The sequence below is a fragment of the Rhinatrema bivittatum genome, chromosome 7 (assembly GCF_901001135.1).
Source record: "Rhinatrema bivittatum chromosome 7, aRhiBiv1.1, whole genome shotgun sequence".
NCBI classification, from domain to species: Eukaryota; Metazoa; Chordata; class Amphibia; order Gymnophiona; family Rhinatrematidae; genus Rhinatrema; species Rhinatrema bivittatum.
The window spans coordinates 141,793,283-141,818,434 of record NC_042621.1 but is presented as its reverse complement, the minus strand read 5'-3'; the positions used below and the strand labels follow the sequence as shown (position 1 = coordinate 141,818,434).

General features: G+C 48.1%; 1 protein-coding gene across 1 annotated transcript; it reads left to right on the top strand.

Moving 5' to 3' along the window:
* Positions 1 to 2,105: 2,105 nt before the first annotated feature.
* On the top strand, positions 2,106 to 24,494 carry LOC115096125. Its single transcript, XM_029610643.1, has 2 exons — positions 2,106 to 2,150; positions 23,144 to 24,494. Exons 1-2 carry the CDS (start codon positions 2,120 to 2,122, stop codon positions 24,127 to 24,129), a joined length of 1,017 nt encoding a protein of 338 aa, XP_029466503.1. The 5' UTR covers positions 2,106 to 2,119; the 3' UTR covers positions 24,130 to 24,494.
* Positions 24,495 to 25,152: the final 658 nt, after the last annotated feature.

The window sequence follows — 25,152 nt, the reverse complement described above, 5'->3', positions numbered from 1 at the left end:
AAAGATCTCCAACTCTCCATATCATTAAATAAATTCATATCATCTTTTAATTTTCCAGAGATTGTTATGGATTTGGGTGAAGGCCACACAATCTTTATCCTTCTCTCCTTCACACACATAGGCACTCTCTCTCTCATATACATGCAGACTCTCTCTTTCTGATAGACACATGCAGGTTCTCACTCTCTTATGCACACATGCAAGTTCTCTCATACAGATATTAGGCACGCTGTTTCTCATACACATACAGGTACTTACATGCAGGCTCTTTCTCTCTCATGCACATATTTAGGCTCTCTCTTATACACACCTGCAAGCTCCCTCTTTCGTACATACATGCAGGCGCTCTATCATATACACATGCAGGCACACTCTCATGCATATATTCAGGCTCTTGCTTTCATATACACTAGCTGGTGCTTTTTCTTATACACACACACACTCTCTCATGCATCCTCCTTTCTTCTAGCCTTTGGCCACGCCCACACTGCTCATTTTCTGCTAGAGGGGAAGTGGGAGGAAGTGGCCCTGCACTCACCAGATGCATCCTTCTGCCGAGCCTGTAGGCCTTTCTTCGGGCTGCGTCAGGTTGGGCTCCATCACAACCCTGTCAAGACCTTCCTCGGGCTGCGTGGGTGTCACGGCCCCACAAAAGAACTTGTTCCATGGCAATCCCTCAGCAGGAACTGAGATAAAGACCACGTGACCAGTGCAACCGGCCTACCGGGGGGATGCCCGATCGGCCAATCCACCCCTGACACTGGGATCAGGATCAGGGGCCAGGCAGATGCTATGAAGATTGGTTGAACCAACATTATGTGCCTTGGTGTCAATTTGAGGCATACCCAGTGCTGGTCCAATTAGATTGCTGCAGAGGAGTGTCTAGCTCACCTTAGAACAGAGGGTAAAAAAATGTTGGAATTCTCTAGTAAGCCAGCAGACTCTGTAGCTCTGCAGTAGGTTCACTGCCTGAAACTCTCTGGCCTATGGGTTTAAACTGTGCCAACCCTGACACCATGGTGAATTATTCACTGTGTAGTGTTGACTAGACCCCTCTGTGGTGGAAGCAGCTCTTTTTGTAAGCACAGTTGCTTCAAGGGAACCAGTGAACCTTCCTAATACTGCAGGACAATTATTCCAGACTGGTGATAATAATGGCTCGAAAAGTGTCCGTTCATTCATAGGAGTCAAGAAATTTACAGGCCACATCCACTGGCACATCACAGTGAAGTTAATACATTCAATACAAATATCAAAGTTGTAACTAACTCCTTCTCCATTCTCTAGGAGTCAATACTCAGAGAAAATCAGACTCACAACCTGACCTAGGGGAATTTAAAACCACACTATGGCAGTCCATGTCCCAGAGCTTATTTAAGAGTTCAGTTTATTCTTCTTTTATTTCTCTTTTCAAACCAAATGCATCAGTTACCAGAAAAGTTTTCAACTAAAACAGTCCTTCATATGTAGTATCTGGTGACACCTCCAGAAGGGAAAAGATCTCTCAGAATCCTCCTAGCAGCCTTTGTCCTAGAAGCAGGAAAATGAGCGGGTACTTCCCGTTCTGCGAAACCGGAGCACAGTAGAGTGCAGATTCTTCTGCTTCCTCCAGCAGACTGTTCCATATATTCTGCTTTACCACTTCTAAGGGACTCACTGTATACTCACATATCAAGGGTCTCCTGGGATTACCAGCAAGAGCCTGAAGGCAAAGACATCGTTGTAAAGGCAAGGTTCCAGATTATGGAGGAGCACTTGTCAATAAGCCACTGTAAGGGAATTATTTCTGACTACTTTGGCTCAGGATGTATTTAGAGGTTAGGCCAAAGGAGTCAGAGTTCTCACACAGACACAGACTAGTTTGAAGGCCACAGGCCAGCTTCTAAGTGACTCATATTTACTGATTTGCATTGTGAAATGCTTATGAAAAGGCAAAAATCTGTTTATTGTAGTTATGCCAGTAGTTCTATGGTGAGAAAGTACGAAATTAACTGATACCAAAGTTTGAGAGAGTGAAGGCCACATAGCTACATCTGAAATTGATAAGTACACAGAGGGAGGGAACTCTGCTGCTCTCCCAAGCAACAACTAGAGAGAGAGGAAGAGAGCGCTTCTGGACATGATAGCACAGACTGAACCTTTGGAAACACGTAAGCTTTATATATATGTAGCAATTGTTATTATCTGCAACTAATTCTTCTGTATGATCTGATGTTATTTGTTCTATCCTCTTTTTGCTCAAATAAACTTACTTTCCTAAACAGCTGGAACCATAATGTACTAAATCAGTGTGGGAGTATTTGTGTGGGGAATAAGCTCCTGCATACATGCCCCCAGGTATAATCCCACTAGTTGTGTATATGTTTACATTGGGTAAGCCCCCCCCCCCCTTTCCTGAGGCAGTCCTGTGTGCATACAGATGACAGGCCCCCTCAGGTAACCCCCGCAGTATAAACCCCAGTGAGATTAGCCCCCGGGCAGATTGAGAAGTCCAGGAGCTCCCTAGTTTTTAAAGAAAAAAAAAAGTGCATCATTGCTGGCAGGTTTACCGTCTTTCCCACACCAACATGGGTCACCTCTTCCCCACTGCAGGTCTCCCAAAGGAAAGTGTGGTGGAGCAGGCATTCATTTCTATGTTCCATGTGCGCATGAACAGACTCAATGAGTCCCTGGGCTAATAGCTTGCTGCCACTTCTGCTGGGGCTACTGCAGAGCTCTGGGAGCCAGGAGTCTTGCACCTGTACTACCACACCACAATGACAGTTATCGTACATGCTTTTGGTCTCCTGAACTAATATTTGCTCTCTTAACTATGCTAGTAGTTCCAATTACTAACTCCTTTTCAGTGTGTGCAAAATCTTGTGTGGCTGCATGTGCCATAATTTGTGCAACTACGACAGAGGTGGGCAAACTGTGGCCCGTGGGCCAAAACCGGCCCACAGAACCCTTTAATCCAGCTCACTCAGTCAAACAGAAGAAAAGTCAGCCGGCTTGATGGCAGGAGAAGAAGGGGCTAGTCGTTGCCGCATGACAGAAGCCTGAATAAGTTTCAGAGGTAGGTGGAATGATCCTGGGGTGTGGGAAGAATGCTGGGGTCAGGGACGAAGATACAAAGGTTTGGCTGGGAAGAGTATTGGAGAAGGGAAGGATGATACTGGAGGTGAAGAGGGAGATGCTGGGGTCAGGGAGGGGATCCTGGGCTCTGACGAGAGAGTGCTGGTGTCTGGGAGAGGAATACTGGGGTCTAGCGGGGGAGAGTACTGGGGTCAGTCTGACCGTTAGGGTCTGGGGTGGGAGGGAAGTGTTGATTACACTTGGGAGGAGATGTGATTGCAATCTCAGGACTTGAAGAGTTACTGCATTTGGAGCTGTCATGGATCCACTCTTTGCCCATATATCTTCCATTATAGTTCTGGTTTTATTCCATTCCTTTCTCTCTCACAGGCCGATACAGTACAGTGCGCTCCGACGGAGCGCACTGTTAGCCTCTTCTTGGACGCGTGTTTTCCCTTACCCCTTATTCAGTAAGGGGAGGAAAACGCCTATTAGGTATGCGCGCGGGATACAGAAAGTAAAATGTGCAGCCAAGCCGCACATTTTACTTTCAGAAATTAGCGCCGACCCAAAGGTCGGGTAAAATGTGCGGCTTGGCTGCACATTTTACTTTCTGTATCCCGCGCGCATACCTAATAGGCGTTTTCCTCCCCTTACTGAATAAGGGGTAAGGGAAAACATGTGTCCGTCGGAGCGCACTGTACTGTATCGGCCTGTGAGAGAGAAAGGAATGGAATAAAACCAGAACTATAATGGAAGATATATGGGTAAAGAGTGGATCCATGACAGCTCCAAATGCAGTAACTCTCCAAGTCCTGAGATTGCAATTACATCTCCTCCCAAGTGTAATCAACACTTCCCTCCCACCCCCAGACCCTAACGGTCAGACTGACCCCAGTACTCTCCCACGCTAGACCCCAGTATTCCTCTCCCAGTCACCAGCACTCTCTCGTCAGAGCCCAGGATCCCCTCCCTGACCCCAGCATCTCCCTCTTCACCTCCAGTATCATCCTTCCCTTCTCCAATACTCTTCCCAGCCAAACCCTTGTATCTTCGTCCCTGACCCCAGCATTCTTCCCACACCCCAGGATCATTCCACCTACCTCTGAAACTTATTCAGGCTTCTGTCATGCGGCAACGACTAGCCCCTTCTTCTCCTGCCATCAAGCCGGCTGACTTTTCTTCTGTTTGACTGAGTGAGCTGGATTAAAGGGTTCTGTGGGACTTAATATCATGGCGATATTAAGTCGGAGGTCCCGAAGAGTAAAAAAAGTTAAAAAAAAAAAAAAATTGAATTCGGCCCGCAGCTGTCAGGCCGAAAACCGGACGCTCAATTTTGCCGGCGTCCGGTTTCCGAGCCCATGACTGTCAGCGGGTTTGAGAACCGACGCTGGCAAAATTGAGCGTCGGCTGTCAAAACCGCTGACAGCTGCCGCTCCTGTCAAAAAGGAGGCACTAGGGACGCACTAGTATCCCTAGCGCCTCCTTTTGCCCGTTTTTACTGCTGGGCCTAATTTAAATACAGAATCGCGCGCACCAGCGAGTGGCCGGTGCGCGCGCCGGGAGAACGGGCGTTCGCACTCTCTCCCGCGGACTTTACTGTATCGGCCTGTCAGTAAGCTCCATGAGAATCTATTGTACATTTTTCTTGAAGTAGGTTGGTCTTTCCTTAACATGAACTATTTTTTGCAAAGTAACTATAGGATGTATGCTACCAATACAGAATTACCAATATACAGGCCGATACAGTACAGTGCACTCCAATGGAGCGCACTGTTAGCCGGCATTTGGACGCGCGTTTTGGACGTGCTACTTCACCCCTTATTCAGTAACGGGTAATAGTGCGTCCAAAATGCGCGTCCAACCCCCCTGAACCTAATAGCGCCCGCAACATGCAAATGCATGTTGATGGCCCTATTAGGTATTCCCCGCGCGATTCAGAAAGCAAAATGTGCAGCCAAGCCGCACATTTTGCTTTCAGAAATTAGCGCCTACCCAAAGGTAGGCGCTAGTTTCTGCCGACACCGGGAAAGTGCACAGAAAAGCAGTTTTTACTGCTTTTCTGTGCACCCTCCAACTTAATATCATGGCAATATTAAGTCGGAGGTCCTGAAAGTTTAAAAAAGTAAAAAATAAAAAAAAATTTTAAATGGGCCCAGGGCTGGCAGGTCGAAAACTGGACGCTCAATTTTGCCGGCATCCGGTTTCCGAACCCGTGGCTGTCAGCAGGCTTGAGAACCGATGCCGGCAAAATTGAGCGTCGGCTGTCAAACCTGACAGCCGCCGCTTCCATCAAAAAAGAGGCGCTAGGGACGTGCTAGTTTCCCTAGCGCCTCTTTTTACCGTTGGCCCTAATTAAAATACTGAATCGTGCACACAGGAGAGTGGCCTGTGCGCGTGCCAGGAGAGCGGGCGATTTTACTGTATTGGCTTGATAGTTACTGATACCTTAGTCCAGGGATATATGTATAGATTTTGCCAATTCAGAACATCAGTGACTGTGGGGATCGAGTCTTATTGCAAAAGCCTATTAATTGGGCCTCCAATTTGTAATCTGGCATTTTGTTGTTGCTTTGCCTATCTCACTGTGCCTGCGAATTTGCCTTTTTCTCAGTGCATGAGGTGTACATTTTATTGTTGGTGCTGCTTTTTCACAATATTGCTTATTTTCTCAGTTATTTTTAGATTTGTGTGGTTAATCTCACTCAACAGGACACAGCCTGTACCAAAAGCATATTAAATGCAATCAGAAATAATAGCAAAGACTCATTATTTCTATGCTGGTGTTTCAGGACTGCAATAAAATTATGATGTTGCTCATTCCCATACATCCGGAGATTGGTGGAGGGGGTCTCGCAGTGAGAACATTTTCTCTTCCTTCTTCTCCCCTTCCCCTGCCTTGTTCTTCTTTACCAATATTCTCTAGCAGATAAACAGTTTCCACCCTGTGGTGTTTTGGGCTTGATTTTCTGGCTCAGAGTCTCTGCCCTTGACTCTGTTTTCTGTTTCGTTCTGGTGTCCTCCCTCTTTTCTTCTGTTTCAGTGCTCTCTCTTCCTTCTTTGTCTCTTTCCCTCAGCAGAGGATATTTTAATGCTTTCTCTTCCCTTTTCTATCCTGTTCTGCTTTTTTCCTTCCTTCCCCTTTCCTGTTCTTTGTACCTTCTCTCCTCTCACCATTTCTTCTGCTCATTCTCCTGTACTGTCTCCCCCATCCCTTTTCACCTTCCTCCTCCATTATCTTCCTGGAGTCCATCCCCACCCCCAATCTAGGGTTCCCTCCTTCTCCATTTCCTGCCATCCTTAGTCCTTTCTCTCCCCTCTACCTTGCTCACATTTTTTGTCCCTCCTTACCCTTGCCCTCCCCTCATTCTCAGCTCACTCTCTTCCCCCTAACTTTGCTCTCCCCTCTCACACATATTCTTCCCCCCCCCCCCCCCTTTTCTCTTACTCCCTCCTCTCACTGCCTCAGTCAAGCTCAAGCTCTCTCTCTTCTTTCCTTTACCTCCTTGGTCAGTGCAGTCACTGGCAGAGCTGACACAGCCAGTGGGACCCACCAGGGAAAGCTTTGTAACTGTTTTACCGCCATTGATTCCCCTCCTCTTGCTGCTGATTAGCTCTGGTTAGCACCATGGCATGCGGTGACATTTATAGTAAGGGTTTCAGTCTCGCTCCCTCAGCCCCCTCTCCATGTCCATCTCCATTTTCCCCACACCCCCGAGTCACCAGCAGTCTCACTCCCTCCATCCTCTCTCCCCATCTACACCCCTCACCCCCCAAGTCTTCATTTCCTCTGTCCCCGTTCTCCAACATACAAAAGTGAATTGGGAGCCATATGGTATAAGGCCTTTTGTAACATGCACTGGATGTAGGCTTGACCCTCAGAAAGCTATGAATAAATAAATTACATTATAGTAAACTTCCCATACCAAAACAACACTAACTGCTGGCACTCAGTAACAACCTTTCTATAAAAAGGCAACACTGCAAATATTACATTAGACTCTAAAACAACAACACACCACCTATTAGGTAAACAGAACAAGCTAGGCTGCCCAAAACTACCTGAAAAATAAAACAAATAACTGTATCAATATATTGTACAAGAGCTTTTAAAACTACTTAGGTCCCTTCTTCAGTTGTTAGGTCAGAGACATTCACTTCTAAAGACGGGGTCCATATTGTCTCAATAGCTGATGTACAGTATTTTGGATAATACTTACATAGCTCCAATAAAAGCTATCACAATCTATCAAGAATACAATTATCCCAAGAGACAAATCTGCCATATCAAAACAATAACTCCTAGGACTCTTGTGCGGCCATAAGAATTTTTTTTTTTTTTTAAATCAAGCCAATATACATTTATTTTTCAACACTGCAAGCAGTAACTTTAAGTGCTTATTCTTGGGATAAGCAGCATAGAATCTATCTACCCCTTGAGATCCTACTAGGTACTTATGACCTGCTTGGCCTCTGTTGGAAACAGGATACTGGGCTTGATGGACCTTTGGTCTGATCCAGTATGGCAAGTCTTATAAATAGGAGGACATATAGAAGACCGTATTTTTTAAATTTCTCAGGAGCCCTTGACTTGTGAACTGATTTTACTCCACCTCCGGGTTGGAGTTAAATTTGCCATGTTAAAAAGTGTGTGTTGAGTGCCCAGCAATTTCCTGCTTCAGGAGCAATAGCTAATAGCCTCGTCTACATGGAATTTACATGTGATGGGTGCCATCAGCTACATATGTGTTTGGGTACACATTTTGGATGCAATAATCTCCTTATTGCATCAAGTCTAATCTAGTGCATCCAAAATGTGCACCCAACCACACATGGAGATGGGCCCTAGGCTGAGTGCCATTTATTGCTTTGTCCCCTAAATGCTTGTAAAAAAAAGATAGCCATGCTGGGTGTTATGGTTTCGAGGTGTTTGAGTGGACTGTTGGGTAATGTGGAGATGACCACGCCCACGGGGAGGAGCCCCGTGAGCAAGCACAGTACTAGGCTAGACTCGAGACACACAAACACAGAGATTCGTCTTTTATTACACAGCTGAGGTATACCACCCGGGGTGGCAGTAGTGAGGTGATCCAGAGGTAGCAGTCCAGGGACCCTCGGCAGAGGGGACCCGTCTCACAGAGATAGTATAGGGAGATTCGGATACAGGTTCCCAGTGCAGCAAAGCTGTAGATGAGACAGGTTGAGAATGTTAGATTACTCACTAACAGCCCGATACTATAAAACCGCGGGAGAGTGGACGAACGCCCGCTCTCCTGGCGCACGCACCGGCCCTTGGCCGGTGCGAGCGATCCAGTATGCAAATTAGGCGATGCGGTGCAAATGAGGAAAAGGAGGCGCTAGGGACACTAGCACGTCCCTAGCGCCTCCTTTTGGCTCGGAGCGGCGGCTGTCAGCGGGTTTGACAGCCGACGCTCAATTTTGCCGGCGTCGGTTCTCGAGCCCGCTGACAGCCACGGGCTCGGAAACCGGACGCCGGCAAAATTGAGCGTCCGGTTTTCGGCCCAACAGCCGAATTCAAATTTTTATTTTTATTTTTTTTACTTTTTTTTACTTTTCGGGACCTCCGACTTAATATCGCTATGATATTAAGTCGGAGGGTGCACAGAAAAGCAGTTTTTACTTTCTGAAAGTAAAATGTGCAGCTTGGCTGCACATTTTACTTACTGTATCCCGCGCGCATACCTAATAGGGCCATCAACATGCATTTGCATGTTGAGGGCGCTATTAGGTGCCGCGGGTGGGCCGCGTGTTTTCCTCCCCTTACTGAATAAGGGGTAAGGGAAAACACGCGTCCAGAGCAGGCTGACAGTGTGCTCCGACGGAGCACACTTTACTGTATCGACCTGTAAGTTGGTAGCTGTATAGGTGGAGATCCCAGCAGGCAGAAGTAGTTGAATACAGGCACCGAGCCAGGGAGAGCAGGCCCTCGAGGAGCGAGTACGTTATCCCAGATAGGCACCTGAAAGAAAGCAAAGGGCCCATGAGGTTAGAGAAATACCCCAAAGGGGCAGAGAGAGCTTCCAGTGGCAGCAAGGAAGCGGCAGAGTAGCTCAGACCGGAGGCTTTCCATCGATTCATGATCCTTGCTAACTCGATTAGCTAGCAAACAAGGGCAGGCTAAAAGAAAATTAGGTCTTACCTCTGATAATTTTCGTTCCTGTAGTACCAAGGATCAGTCCAGACTCCTGGGTTATGCCTCCACACCAGCAGATGGAGACAGAGCAAAACTTGACAGGCTCTGCCATAAATACCAGGGTGCCACCAATAGCCTGCCAGTATTATGTAATGTCAAAGCAGAATAATCCCCAGCTGCAAACTAACTATATACATGAAGTTCAACCGGGAAACCCTCGGGTCACTACCTCCAACAAGGAACCTGACCCTAAAACAGAAAACAGACCGGTATAATAAATTTCCAGGCCCAAAAGGAAAAACTTGAGCAAAGATAGGAACAGCGGACTCTCCAACTAAAACAGAAGTGGGCGGGACTCTGGACTGATCCTTGGTACTTACAGGAACGAAAATTATCAGAGGTAAGACCTAATTTTCTTTTCCCTGTACGTACCAGATCAGTCCAGACTCCTGGGATGTACCAGAGCTCCTACTACTTGGGATGGGACCCGGAGAGGCCAGCTCATAACACACCTGCTACGAAATTTCCCTCGCTGGAGGCCTGAACATCCAGCCAATAATGACGTGCAAACGTATGCAACGACTTCCAAGTTGCCGCTCTGCAGATTTCCTGCGGAGAAATCTGATAACATTCCGCCCAGGAGGCCACCTGTGAACGCGTAGAATGCGCCTTCAGACCCAAAGGCAAGGGCCGACCAGCCAAAAGGCATGTGGAGTTAATGGCCTCCTTCAACCACCACGAAATGGAGACCTTAGACCCCACATTACCCTTTTTGGGACCCTTCCAGAGGCCGAAGAGATGATCCGAAACCCGGACTCATTAGAAACCTCTAGATAGCGCAGAAGAGCCCTACGCACATCCAATTTTACCAAGTCCTTGGAAGAAGGATCTGCCCTGACGAACTGCACAAATGCTGGGAGCTCCACCAACTGGTTCAAATGAAAAGACTAAACTACTTTAGGCAGAAAGGAGGGAACCGTCCGGAGACTAATACCGGATTCAGAGATCCGTATGAAATGTTCCCGACACGACCACGCTTGAAACTCTGACACCCGTCTGATTGAAGTGATCGCCACCAAAAGACGACCTTCAACGTGAGGTCCTTCAGCGTTGCCCTTTTCAGTGGTTCGGACGGTGGTCCACACAAGGCCCTTAACACCACGTTTAAGTTCCAGGGAGGACAGGAGGCAAGAAGTGAGGAACGTAAATGTCTTGCCCCTTTGAGAAATCGTGTAACATCCGGAGTGGATACCAGCGTCCCACCGTCTACTGAACCACGCAAGCAGCCTAAAGCAGCCACCAGTACTCGCAATGAACTACAGGACAGGCCATTGGCCAAACCGTCCTGAAGGAAAGCTAAAATCTCGGAAATGGATGCCCGAGTGGGCTGGATTGCCCGAAGTAAACACCAGGATTCAAAAACCTTCTAGCCCCGCACATATGACAAGGAAGTCGAGGTCTTGCGCGACTGCAGGAGGGTGGAGACCACTGCATCAGAATAACCTTTACCTCTTAAACGGCGCCTCTCAAATGCCAGGGCGCTAGACAGAAGTGATCAACCTGATCGAAAACAGACAGACCCCTGATGAAGAAGATTCGGTAATGCCGGAAGATGTAGTGGACCTTCCACTGTCAAATTGAGGTGGTCTGCAAACCAAGGTCGCCGCGGTTACTCTGGGGCCACCAGAAACACCTACGCGGGGTGACTCTCTATTCGACGAAGGACCTTGCCTATCAGAGGCCAGGGAGGAAAAAACATACAGAAGAATCGTCGGCCAGGGTAACGCTAAGGCATCCACCCCCTCCACCCTGCGGCGGGCGGAGAAGTGTGGAGCCCTGGCATTCTGAAAGGTCGCCAGTAAATCCATGACCGGTTGTCCTCATCTGTCGCCTATGAGTTGGAACGCCCTGACCGCTAGTTTCCATTCTCCGGGATTGAGTTGATGCAAACTCAAAAACAAATCTGCGTGAACGTTGTCTACCCCTGCTATGTGAGACGCGGCAATGCTGGGAGGGTGGCGTTCCACCCACTGGATCCCCAGTCGAGCCTCCGACGCCAGCGGGCGACTCTGAGTTCCTCCCTGATGATTGATATAGGCTACTTTTGCCGCATTGTTGGACAAGACTCTGACCGATTTTCCCTGGACCAGGGGCAGAGATGCTCGAAGAGCCAACGTACCGCCCTGGTCTCTAAATGATTGATTGACCAATGGGATTTGAGAGGAGACCAGAGGCCCTGAACGGATTTCCGCAGACAGACCGTTCCCCAGCCGGAAAGGCTCGCCTCTGTGGAGACTACCATACAGTCTGGTGACACAAGTAAAACCCCTCAGAGGAGATTGTCCGAGCGCAACCCCCAATCCAGATTGGGGCGGGCCACCTCCGGTAGGGATAACGGCAGGTGGAACTACTTGGAAACCAGGCTCCAACGGGAAAGCAACGCCGATTATAACGGCTGTATGTGCGCGAATGCCCACAGTACCAATTCCAGTGTTGAAGCCATGGAACCTATCGAGTTTAAATAGTCCCAAACCGTGAGAGACTAATTCTGCCGGAAAACCCTGACCTGTCATTGCAACTTGTGACTGCGTTCGACGGAGAGAAACACCTGGAGTGTCGAATAAAGCTCCCAAAAGAACTCCAGAGACTGAGGCGGCTCGAGGTGACCCTTGACCGTATTGACTACCCAGCCAAGGGAGCGCAACAGCTGCAGGACCCTCTGTATCGCTAAACGACAAAGTGCTTCGGACTTCGCCCGTATCAACCAGTCGTCCAGATACGGATGGACTAACAGTCCCTCCCGGCATAACTGCGCTACGACTACCACCATTATCTTGGTGAATGTTCTGGGGGCCGTCGCGAGACCAAATAGTAACGCTTGAAACTGATAGTACTGTCCCATCACATAGAACCTGGGGCACCTCTGATGGTCCTCTCGGAATCCGATGTGCAAGTACGCTTTCATGAGATCCAGCGAAGCAAGGAACTCCCCCGGTCTCACGGCGGCAATCACGGCCCGCAAAGTTTCCATGCGAAAGCGCGGTATCCGGAGACAGTTGTTGACATCCTTGAGATCTAGTATGGGCCGGAAGGTCCCATCTTCCTTTGGAACGACGAAGTAATGGAGTAGTGTCCTCTTCATTGCTCCAGGTGGGAACTGGAAAAAATTGCCCCCGGATGCGACAAACGAAGCAACGTCTGCTGAACCGCCTGTCGCTTTTCTGCGTGACCGCACGGGGAAGGAAAGATCTCAGACTGGGAAGGCGAGCAAAATCTAAAGCGTAGCCGTGTTTTATCCACTGGTCTGTCGTAATTGTGATCCATACCTCGTAAAGCGAGCCAGCCGGCCCCCTACTTTTGGTACTGAGGGAGGGACCGACAGGACATCATTGGGCCGACTTAACGCTGGAAGACGAGGGGTCAGACAACGGTCTACCAAAACGTCTCCCTCGAAAGGACTGGGACAGCTGCCTGCCCCCTCCGGAACGAAAGGGGGGAAGAGGAGGTGCTCGGGCAAGGGACACGAGTCTTACGGTTTCCTCGAAACCTGGATCTGGAGGAAAAGGCCCCCTTGGAGTGCGGCCTGTCCCCCAGGAGACGGTACCCTTTACTTTTGCCCAGCAATTGTATCATGTCGTCCAATTCCACCCTGAGGAGCAGCTTACCCTTAAAGGGCAAGGAATCTAGACGTGACTTGGAGGCCCCGTCCATAGCCCAGTTCCTTAACCACAAGAGTCGCCTTGCTGATGGAGCGAGCCGAAGTCCTGAGAAGGTCATACAGGGCATCCACCCTATAAGTCACGACCCCCTCGAGGCAACCCGCCCGCCTGGCTTCTTCCTCGGACAGCCCCTCATTGGCAAGCAGTTGTTGCACCCAACGAAGACCCGCCCGTAACGCAAAATTACTGTCAATGGCCGCCTGCGCCCCCAGGGCGGAGACCTTGCAGATCTTCTTCAGCCGAATCGCCAACCTGTGATCCTGCAGGTCCTTCAAGTCCGTGGTTCCCGTGACCGGTATGGTCGTCCTCTTTGTGACCTCCGAGATGGCGGCGTTCACCTTTGGTACCCGCAGGACCTCCAGAGCATCCTCTGGCAAGGGATAGGGTTTATCCATCGCCTTTGTGATCTTCAGCCCCAGATCTGGAGTATCCCATTTTCGAAAGAGCAGGTCCGTTGCCAAGAAACGAAAAGGGAATGTGGTGGGAGGTCCTCGGGCAGCGTAGCGATCCCCAACTCCTCCAGGATCGCTGGGATCAGCGGAGCCAGTTCATTCCGTCTAAAAAGACAAATTCCACTTGGATCATTGCCGCTCCCTGCGGTGCCGTGCCATCTCCCTCGGCCCCCCTTGGGGGCAGAGAGGGCTCCTCAGGACTTTCCTTATCTGAGGAGTCACGGGGAGGACTCTGTGTCCGCTCTGGGCGGGAGAACTCTCAACGGCGTTTAACCTTGGACCGGCCCTCCGAGCTCCCCCGAGAGCGAAACATGTCTGCGGGGAGTGTCCCCTCAGGACCCCCGATGGGGATGAGTGTCTTTTGAGGGCCTTGTGGGCCTTAAAGGCCCTGTGCATGTCCAGTAAAGCCACAGTAAAAGAGTAAAAGAAGTAACTGATCCCGATTCCATGTCCGTGCCCCCTCCCTGCCCTCCCCCGATGCCCCCACTGGCGAGAGAGACCGTGGGGGCAGCCGAGAGCGAGGGTGGAAAATCCCTGGGATCAGATGGGAGCGGGGCCGCGATAGGCGCCGTGGACAAAATGGCCGACTTTCCCCGCGATTCTTTTTTTTTTTTAACTGCTTGGGGGGGGGGGGGGCCCGCGGGGGGTGCCCCGATCGCAAACGCCTGTCGCCTCACGACCACCCCCAAACCGAAGCTGAAGTCCCCTCGCCTCCCGGGATGTAGGCCAAGCAAAGCCCATCCCAGGAGAGACGCTCGCCACCCGCGCCGCAAGCCGAGCAGGCCACACCGTCTGGCATGCTCGGCCCCAAGAAAAAAACACTCGCACCTAAAACCGCGGCGCCGAAGGTGAGAAGGGGAAAAAGGAACGCCGAGAACGATCGCCGCCGAGAAGAGAGAGGAAGCCGCCACCCGACTAAAAAGCAAAACCGCTCCGTCTATTTTTTTTTTTTGTACCTGGAGCTGTCCCTCATTGGGTCCTGAAGTAGTCCGGCTGGGATGAGTGAGCCGGGCTCCCCGGTATCACCCCGGCTGGGCCAAACACCACCGCAGGGTCCTCGACCCTTAGGCCCAGCAACTGCTCGACCAGGGGGGATGGTCCCCTCAGGACCTGACAACCCCCTGGGAGCAAAGGACCAGCCAAATCAACGGCATCTCCTGAAATGAAGAATTTTCTCCTTTTTTTTAAAAACTTAATCAAATGAACAATCAAACCTGCTAACTAAATACCCTTCTCTCCTAATTCAATTTTATTTTTAAATCGACTCAGGCTGTGGGAGATGCACCCGAACCATCTGCTGGAGACAGAGTAATACTGGCAGGCTATGGGTGGCACCCTGGTATGTAAGGCAGAGCCTGTCAAGTTTTGCTCTGTCTCCATCTACTGGTGCGGAGGCATAATCCAGCAGTCTGGACTGATCCGGTACGTACAGGGAAATACCCGTATGGCATGATGTCACTCGAGGGGGATGCCCCCGAGGTTCCCGCCATGGCATGGATAAAGACGTGGGTGTCGTGCGTGCTCGCACCCTAGGAGGCCCTCAGGAGAAACATGGCATGAGACTATGCCATTGCCGTTCCGGGGACGCCGGAGAGAGCGGCATGCAGACGCAGCGGTAGCCATCTTCCCAAGGCTCGCGGGGAGAGCAGAGAGAAAGGTAAGGCACAAAGGTCGAAGCCGTCTGAGACCGATGGACCAACACTGGGCAGAGCTGGATGTTTAAGACCCTGGAGTCCTGGATGCTCTCCTGGAGAACTGGAGTTGTGTCTACAATCCGGAGAGTTTTTAGGTATGCTCATTCCTTTCTTGAGTTTCAGTACTGCTATACACTACCTTCTTCATATTTACACTGCCTTCCTGAACTTAGCAGTCGAAAATAAGTGCCAATGAAATGTGAAGCCTTCCTTGCATTGTGCAATTTGAGAGTGCAATATTAGAGTTTACCATAAAAATAAAGATCTTTGCGATCCTTACTAAAGCAGAAATTGAGACGCCTTATTCAGCAGCATTTTGCAATGGTCACAAATGCTAGCCTCATGAATTTGGGTTTATCTTTGACCCTGAGCTGTTCAGCTATTAGAAATAACTCTAGGAACTAATTGACTCTGCACTATTCTTAAAGTAAACATGTGATCTGGAGGTAGATCATTTGGACTGAGAGCAAAAAGAAGCCATTAAAATACCACATAAACAAGACAGAACAAAAAGTGGTATTAAATTGTAGAAAGCAGACAATATCAATAAACTCATTAGTCTGACTAAGGGACTATCATAGAATAAGGGGAACAATCAAATTAATAAATCTTTCCTGATTCTATCATCTGTGCCTGTATGCATGTGCAAAATTAATATTTTTTCATATTTACAGTTAATGTGCAAAATGCAATTATTTCAAATGTGTAATCAGGGTTTAATTTGTGGAGGAACTGCTTGGAACTGAGTTCCAACATTTCTTTTCAGATTTAACAGGCAGAACAGCAGCAGCTCCAGCCCTTCCCCTCCAGGCAACCTGGATCAAACAGAGAAAAAAGCAACCACTATGCTCCCTAATTCAGCCCTTCTCCTCCTGTTGTGCAGAGAGCAGGAGTGGAGGGTGTGATCCTGCAACATATACTGTAGCCCAAAGAAGAGAGAGACAGGGGTTGCATTAGCACAAATTTGAAACTTGTGAGCAGTAATGTCAATCATCAAGGTTTCTACCCTGGCTACTATGCTACTGCTCACAAGTTTCAGATTTATACTAATTTATTGCATTTTTGTTGTTTCAGTAACCCAGGGCTTATTTTCTGAAAGAACAATCTAGAAGGGTGTTCTGCCACCTTTGATCTAGGACTTGTGGAAGTGGAGCAGAATTTCTGGTGTAAATCAGTTCTGTGGGTGAAGAGCAGCCGGGGGGGGGGGGGCATTGGTGGGGGCTGGAGTAAGGGAGGAAGAAGAGTGTGCTCAAGTATGTGTTTGGGATAGCGTTTGTGTATGTGTGTGTGTTTGGGTCCTGCTCCCACCCCACCCTATCACTCCTGGCCCTGACCCCTCCCCATCATTCCACTTCCTTTTTATCTAAAAAGTAAGCCCTGTGTGTAATTCAAAGATAAAGTGTAGTTTGAAATCTTTTAAAAGTATAGAAACAATGAAAACAAAGATTTCCCAAAGGCTAGGTTAAACGTCCTTCCCAAGCTCTCCTCAATTTAGAGAGCCAACATAGTAACATAGTTACAAAGGCAGAAAAGGACTAAATGGTCCATCCAGTCTGCCCAGCAAGCTTCTTATGATAGTATCTGCCACGCCATGCTGGTGTTAGCAGAATGTCTTTAATTCAGTGTAATAACTGTGGTGCTTATGTCCCAAGGCCTGACTTTTGGAAACTTAAGAGATGTCCAATTTGCTTTCAGCTGTCTATAATAAAAAAGCAGTTGACACATCTGAAAGAGGAATTACTCAAATTTCAGAAAACCTCCCATTCCTGGCAACATCTAGAGTATCTCCCCCAGTTCCCACAGATGATTCAGAAACCCATGAATAAATGGTTTACAGTGGGCTCTGGTAGGACAAGGCATGTGACTATTTATTTATTTAGAACTTTTATATACCGACATTCATGTGCAAACAGTACATATCATATCGGTTTACAGCGAAACGAGGGAAGCATAAAACGATAGCCTTACATCAAACAGGGTTACAGGAACTGGGATCAAAAATAACATATGGATGGTATGGGCTTCCTGTTATAAATCAGCCTTACATTAAACCAGGATATAGGACCTGCATTCAGGTCTAAACATATAAAAACTCTGATAATAAGATACTTGATTGAAAGAACTTGCATGAAAGACATGATGGAAGAACGAGACTGAAAAACTTGACAGAAGCAAGACCTGTCTACAAGGTAGAGTCTGGTTGGAAGTTTGGGAGGCTTGACTGAGCAGGTAATTCCTGTTGTACTAGGAAAGGCAGACGGAACCTAAGAATTTATTGAAAGGCTTGAGTGAATAGCCAGGTTTTGAGTCTTTTTTTAAAGGTGGTCAAAGATCTTTCTTGCCGGAGGTCTGGCGGGAGAGCATTCCAATGTGAAGGGCCAGCTGAGGAGAGGGCTCGTTTCAATAGGGAGGATTTGATAGGGGGGAGTAAAGCGTATCTCTATATGCAGATCTGATCAGTCTGGTGGAGTTGTGTAGACGAAAGGGGATATTTTGATCCGCGGGGGTGAGGTTGTGTATGGCTTTGTGTATGATCAGAAGCACTTTATATTGGATACGGAATTTAATTGGAAGCCAATGAAGGTTGCGCAGAATGGGTGTAATGTGCTCTCTTTTGTTGGTCTTGGTTAAAATCCTCGCCGTAGTGTTCTGCAGCATCTGCAGGGGTTTGATGGTATTGGCTGGTAGACTGAGCAGAAGCGAATTGCAGTAGTCTATTTTCGAAAAAATGGTGGTTTGAAGAACAGAGCGGAAATCTTGGAAATGTAGAAGGGGTCTCAGTCGTTTTAGGACTTGTAGCTTGAAAAAACAGTCTTTTGTGGTGTTATTGACACCCAATTTCTCTATCTGTGCAGCATCTTGAATATCCATCCCTACTCCCACAGAGAAGTCAGATGTCCAGGATTTAGAAAGCCAGGAATAAATTGATTACAGTGGGTTCTAGCAGAATAAGGCCTGTGATGAAAAGACATCCACTCTCCCCACTGTTACTCTTATATAATACCTTTTCTGCATTGGATAACGAAGAAGCTCCGGGAATAGAAAATGAGGTGATATCTGAAAGGGATTAGATAGTCACCCTGTGTACCCAGAAACCCTTAAACATTATCAAAGGTCATAAAAGGAAGCTGCTTGTGCTGGGAAACTCAGTCATCAGAGGAATCAATCTGGGTAATAATTTGGATGGAGACTCAACAGTTAAATGCCTTTCAGGATCCTCTATAGTCTAATAAACCTGTATATATTTGTACAGTTTGCCAGCCTTGTTCACAGTCCCATTTGTTTCCTGGGGTGAAGGGAGGGAAATCCCACCCACTAATACCTTCTTCCCCAGGTAGACTTCCGGGATGCTCTGGACTCGAGCGTTCTTGTAGATGACGATCGATATGCCCAATGAGATCTATCAAAGAGTCCAAGGACGAGGGCAGTTCGCGAGCTGCCAACTCATCCTTAATCTGAGGGCTCAAATCTTCGAGGAAGATGGAAGATAGACAGTCGGAGTCCCAGTGAAGTTCCGAAGCAAGAGTTCTGAATTCAATAACATAGTCCGTTAATGGACGAGAGCCTTGTTGGAAATGAAGAAGAGATGACCCGGAAATGGCTCTACGGCCAGGGTCTTCGAAGACGGTCCGAAACAGTGCCAGGAATCCTGGAAGATCTCGAAGGCCTGGGTCAGCTTGCTCCAGAGGGGTGACGCCCAGGCCCAGGTCTTACCATCCAAGAGGGAAAGGATGTATGTAGTCTTGGTGATAACGTCTGGAAAGTAAGCTGGTTGCAGACAGAAGTGCATATTGCATTGATTCAAGAAACCCCTGCATATAAGAGGGTTCCCTGAAAAGCATGGAGGTGCCGGCAAGAGCACAGTTGGCTGAGGAACCGGCGTAGAGCTGGAGGTGTTCAGCTTGATAGACAACATGGTGGCAGTAATGGTAGCGTCTAGACGAGTGCTCAGGTTGTCTATGGCAGCTGCCAGAGACTCCAAGAATCTTTGCTGTTCGCTGATCCTTTGTGCCAGGCCAGGAATGGCCTGGAGGGCCGAGACCTCTACCAGGTCCATCGACTTGGCAATCTGTAATGGTTTGTGGACCCTTGGCCCGTGGTGAGAGCTGTTACCACCTGTGGGGAGGGGCCCCACAGGTCTACACCGTCAGGAGGTGAGGTCAGGCACAGCAGAGAGCTCTAAGGTAAACTGTGGTGAGTTCCCGAGGAGCGTGGTAAGAGACACAGCTAGGAGAGATCCCCACAGTTCGTAGGCAGGCTGGAGATCAGTACCTGGGCAGAGACCTCCGAAGGGGATGGTGCTAGGCAGGCCCAGGGAGCGTGACATAGGACGTGCAGGAGGTATTCCGGAGGCAACCCTGAAGGGCGGAGCTTACCAGTGAAGGAGGTACTGAAGCAATGACGTAGGCCAACCCACGGAGCAGGGAAGCCCGAGTCATGTCTCCAGATGATGACGTAGTGCAGCCCGAGTTGCGGGGGGTGCCGGAAGTGACTGGTGGTAGAATTAAGGGTACTGCCCCGAGGAGCGGGGAAGCACCAGCTGTCCCAAGTGTAACTCGTAGGCACTACCCAGAGGAGCAGGGTAGCACTGACAGTCTCAGTATAGAATGTAGGCACTGCCCCGAGGAGCAGGGAAGCACAGGATAGAACTCCCAAGTGATGAAGTCGTTCACAGAGGCGGCCCCAAGGAGCGGGTAGCCAGCAGGATAGGACATCTGTAAGGCGCAGGGCCAGCCTGAGGAGTGGGGAAAGCTAGGAGACAAAGTCCCCGTTGAGTGCGCATGCTGGCCCCCGAGGAGCGGGTACCAGACAGTGTCCAGAGTTCAAGAAGGTCCAGTAGCATCCCCACAGGATTGACGGAGACAGGAGCTCGTAGAGTAGTAATGGAACTCATTGCCAAGTTGGCTAGCTGAGGGCGAAGGTGGAGCTTAAGTATTCTGATCCAATGATGTCATCAATCAGGGACGCCCCTGAGGTTCCCGCCGAAGAGGCTTTACAAGAGGCCAGCAGCGCTTCGGTTCCCCGTGCAGCCTGCCCTTGAGACAGGAGGCCTTCCTTCATGGCGGGAATGCCGTCACCAGCTAAGCTCCATCCTCGACACTCCTTAGATGCGCGGGCCGCAGATGGCCCCTTATTTAAAGGGCCCAGCGCAAGAATCTAAGGCCGGCCCTTTCAATGATGCCACCATCGAAGGGCTATTTAAACCCCTTGCTGTGTCCTGCTAATTGAGTTAGCAAGGACTCTCCTTCCTAATTCCTTGTCTCCAGGAATCCTTCCTGTTGATGCTACTTTGGACCAGATGTCTTCCGCTCTGTGTATTTGTTACCTACAAGGATGCCAAGGTACCCACTCCTCGGGGGCCTTGCCTACTTCTGCCTACCCTCGGGTGTTCTCTCCTACTTCAATTTTTAACATCAGAGTGAGTACCACCACTCCAGTTTTGTCAGCACTGCCTCATCTCTCTCAAAGTGGATCCTCGGCCTACCCCACACAGCGGACCACAACTGGATCTACCTTCTCTGGTCTTTCTATCTAGATATGGGTTCTTGGCCTACCCCGTCTCACGGATCAGTACCGGACCCAACTCCCTCTCGGGACCTGGTGAGACTGTGTAACTGCATTCCTTACTCAGCAGCTTTCAGATGGAACATTACCATCAACGTTGCTGTATAATAAATACTCTTATTTCTCTGTGTCCATTACTACTGGAGTCAGCCTATCGTTAGAAGTCCCCACAGGGCTCTTGTAGCGACCAAGGGCCCACGACTACATCAAAACCACAACAATGTGTGTGTGTGTGTACAAGAGAGAGAGACCCAGTTTGAGGGGATGTATATGTGCGAGAGAGTGAGAGGGCCTGTATGAGGGGGTGCAAATGTGTACTAGAGAGAGGGAGCCTGTATTAGAGAGAGGGACAGAGGGAGCCTCTGTGAGGGGCAGTAGTGAGAAAGGGATCAAACTGAGAGCGGAGATAGAGTGGAAGGGGTTGAGCCTACAGGGGGAGGGGAGAGATACAGGAAGGTGGAGGAGTTGGGGCCTAAGAGGTAAAAGTGGCCAGGGGAGTAGGGAGAGATTGTGGAAGGGACACTCTTACAGTGAACTTCTAGGGAAATTCTACTCACAATATTTAAAATTCTGCATCTTTAAGTAATTAATTTAAAATGTAATACAGGAAAAAGTTATTACTTAAAGATTGTCATGTATATTGTGTTATTTTGGCCAATATGAAGCAGAACTTTGCAGAATTTTAAGTTTTTGTATGTAGAATTTTAAATTATTGTGTACAAAATTTTAAAATTTTTTGCGAATTTCCCAAGGAATACCCTGTATAGATCCCTGGTGAGACCTCATTTGGAATACTGTGTACAATTCTGGAGACCACACCTTCAAAAGGATATAAAGAGGATGGAGCCAGTCCAGAGGGTGGCTACTAAAGTGGTCAATGGTCTTCATTCTAAAGCATATGGAGACAGACTTAAACATCTAAATATGTATACCCTAGAGGGAAAGAGTAATAGGGGATATATGATAGAGATATTTAAATATCTCAAGGTTTCTATGCACAGGAGATGAGCATTTTCAATGGAAAGGAGGCTCTAGAACAGAGGTCGGGAACCTTTTTGGCTGAGAGAGCCATGAACGCCACATATTTTAAAATGTAATTCCGTGAGAGCCATACAAGACCTACCAAATTAATTTACTACAACCCCTACTCTCCTGACGCCCCCCCAAGACCTGCCGAATTAATTTACAACAAACCCCCCCCCCCCCCCAAGACCTGCCAAAAATCCCTGGTGGTCCAGCGGGGATCCAGGGCTCGCAGACAAATCTTTAATAAAAAAGTAAAAATCTAACAAAAACCCCCACCCTCCTGACACCCCCCAAGACCTCCAAAATTAATTTACTACAACCCCCCACCCTCCTGACCCCCCCAAGACCTGCCAAAAGTCCCTGGTGGTCCAGCGGGGGTCCAGGGCTCACAGACAAATCTTTAATAAAAAAGTAAAAATCTAACAAAACCCTCCACCCTCCTGACGCCCCCCAAGACCTCCAAAATTAATTTACTACAACCCCCCACCATCCTAACCCCCCCCCCCCAAGACCTGCCAAATGTCCTTGGTGGTCCAGCGGGGGTCCAGGAACGGTCCGGGAGCAATCTCCTGGACTTGGGCTGTCGGCTGCCAGTAGTCAAAATGGCACTGACGGCCCTTTGCCCTCACTATGTCACTGGGGTCGACCAATGGCGGCGGTAGCCCCTGTGACATAGTGAGGGCAAAGGGCCGTCGACGCCATTTTGATTACTGGCAGCCGACGGCCCTTTGCCCTTACTATGTCACAGGGGCTATCGCCGCCATTGGTCGACCCCAGTGACATAGTGAGGGCAAAGGGCCGTCAGTGCCATTTTGACTACTGGCAGCCGACAGCCCAAGTCCAGGAGGTCGCTCCCGGACCGCTCCTGGACCCCCGCTGGACCTCCAGGGACTTTTGGCAGGTCTTGGGGGGGGGGGTTGTAGTAAATTAATTTTGTAGGTCTTGGGGGGGGGGGGCGTCAGGAGGGTGGAGGGCTTTGTTAGATTTTTACTTTTTTATTAAAGATTTGTCTGTGAGCCCTGGACCCCCGCTGGACCACCAGGGACTTTTGGCAGGTCTTGAGGGGGTCAGGAGGGTGGGGGGTTGTAGTACATTAATTTTGGAGGTCTTGGGGGGCGACAGGAGGGTGGGGTGTTTTGTTAAGATTTTTACTTTTTATTAAAGATTTGTCTGCGAGCCAGATGCAGCCATCAAAAGAGCCACATCTGGCTCGCGAGCCATAGGTTCCCTACCCCTGCTCTAGAATGAGGGTCATGAGATGAGGGTCAAAGGGGCTAGATCAGGAGTAAACTTAAGAAATATTTCTTTACAGAGAGGGTAATGGGTGCATGCCTCCTAATGGAGGTGGAGGGGATAAAAACAGTATCTAAATTCAATAAAGCATGGGATAAGAGCGGGAGGAGTAAAGATGGCGGCGCACTAACTGCAAGGCTTAGAATGCTGTACGAGTTTTCCTCTGATTTTTTGTACTCTTTGTAGGAGCAGCGGCCTATTCTGGGGAGACCACCTTAAGCCCTCCAGATTCGCAAATACCCCCAGTGCCGATACCCCAGACTTTCTCAAGTCCGGTGAGTGCTGAATTAGACCAGATGAGTTCAATTCAAGCATGTGCGGGAGTTGCCGCGGAAACCGGGAGTGGAGAGCAAGGCCTGGATGGGGGAGGAGTGGCTGAAAGGCAAACGGTTGGCGAACCTGTAGGACAGACTGTTTCCCCTAATCTCTTTTCGGGTACTATGTCTGAGCAGAATTTGCTAGAGCCGGGAGCCATGAATGCAATCTTCATTAAACCAACAACAGTGACATTGGACTCACTGTGGGAACTGGTAGCCAAACTGGGAATGGTACTGCAAACTTATTCCCAGCAACAAAATGTAATTTCCACTAAGATTGATACTACAACCCAGGATTTAAACTCCAAATTTATGGAACAGCAACAGGGAATTCAAGCACTTGAGGATAAAGATAAGAAGATACAAGAAACCCAGTCAGCTTTGATACAAGAGCGACAAATATTGAGCAGGAAAATTGAACAAATAGAGAATAAGCTGAGATATCTAAATTTAAGGTTCCTAAATTTTCCTAAGGTGTTAGGAGAGCAGCCAAGATCAACACTCCGCAAGTATTTAATTGATGTGTTGCACATTGCCCCAGAAAATATTCCTGTGTTTAATCGAGTGTATTTCTTACCTTATGCAAGAACCAGAGAAAATGCTGCTTCTCAATCTATTGATATGGAGAATCTAACTGCATTTTTAGAAACTTCAACACCTGAAATAATAGAAAGGTCAACTCTTCTTGTCTCCTTTATATATGAGCAGGATGTAACTTTGATAATGAGAAATTATTTTCAAAATATGGGAGTAGAATTCCTGGGGAAAGCAGATCAGATTTTCCCAGATTTGGCAAAAGTGACCCAGGAGAGGAGGAGAGGGTTCCTAGCATTGAGACAGAAGCCCGCTCTTTGAGCGCTAATTAAGAACATAAGAACATAACATGCTTAGATATCCCTGTAGATATATCTTGATATTGGAAAATGTTACCTATGTGTTTTTTGTACCAGAACAGTTGAAATTATTGCTAGAAAATAGGAAGAGATTACTATCCAGTCCCTCTGTCCAAGATAGTCCTATTAGCGAGTAAAGAAATGGGATAGCTTAGAGAAAAGCTATAGCTTTCCCCTGTAATTTTATTTTATTTCTTCTTTTTGTGCTCCTCTAATTTGTGTACCCCTCCCTTCAAAAAATTTTGGGGACCAAATATAAATATTGTTTCCTGTTAAATAGAAGCTGTTAAAGCGGAAATGTCAACAATTTAAATTTCTTGTTTTCTGTACAAAGTGTATATCCTTTGTAATTTTCATTAAAATCAATAAAGAGTAAAAAAAAAAAAAGCATGGGATAAATACAGGAGATCTCTCAGCAAGTGATGATAGATTAATTGGACAGATGGCCACACTGGATGAGCCATACAGTCTTTTTCTGCCATCATGTTTCTAAATGTAACATTTATTTATTTAAAATTGATTTCTTGTCTGCATACTTCCAGTAGTTCATAACGGACTATAGGGGAACATACATATTAAAAAATAAAACAATTATACATGCATATTAACATTAATACACCATAGAATAAACAAGTGAACAAAAGATACTAGCCTGTCAGGGAAAAACAAAAGTACTTTCTGGTTTTAAATATTGCAAGTCATATTTTACTTCATTTGAATGTCCTTTTTCATGTGAAATGTGTCATTTATCTGGTCACACAAACTAATAACTCAATCTATTTTACCCCATTACTGTTGTCCTTCCAATCTGCCCAGCTGAGATTACTCCTCTTTAGTAGATGAGCATACAAATTCCCACACCATACACCAACTTCGCCCCACTATCTTGTCTTTATCCACCACTGCCATCCCAAAGCCAGTGTAAGGGTTACAGCCTTTGTGTGACACCCCCCCCCTTCCCCTACACAATTAATAATCGGAATGT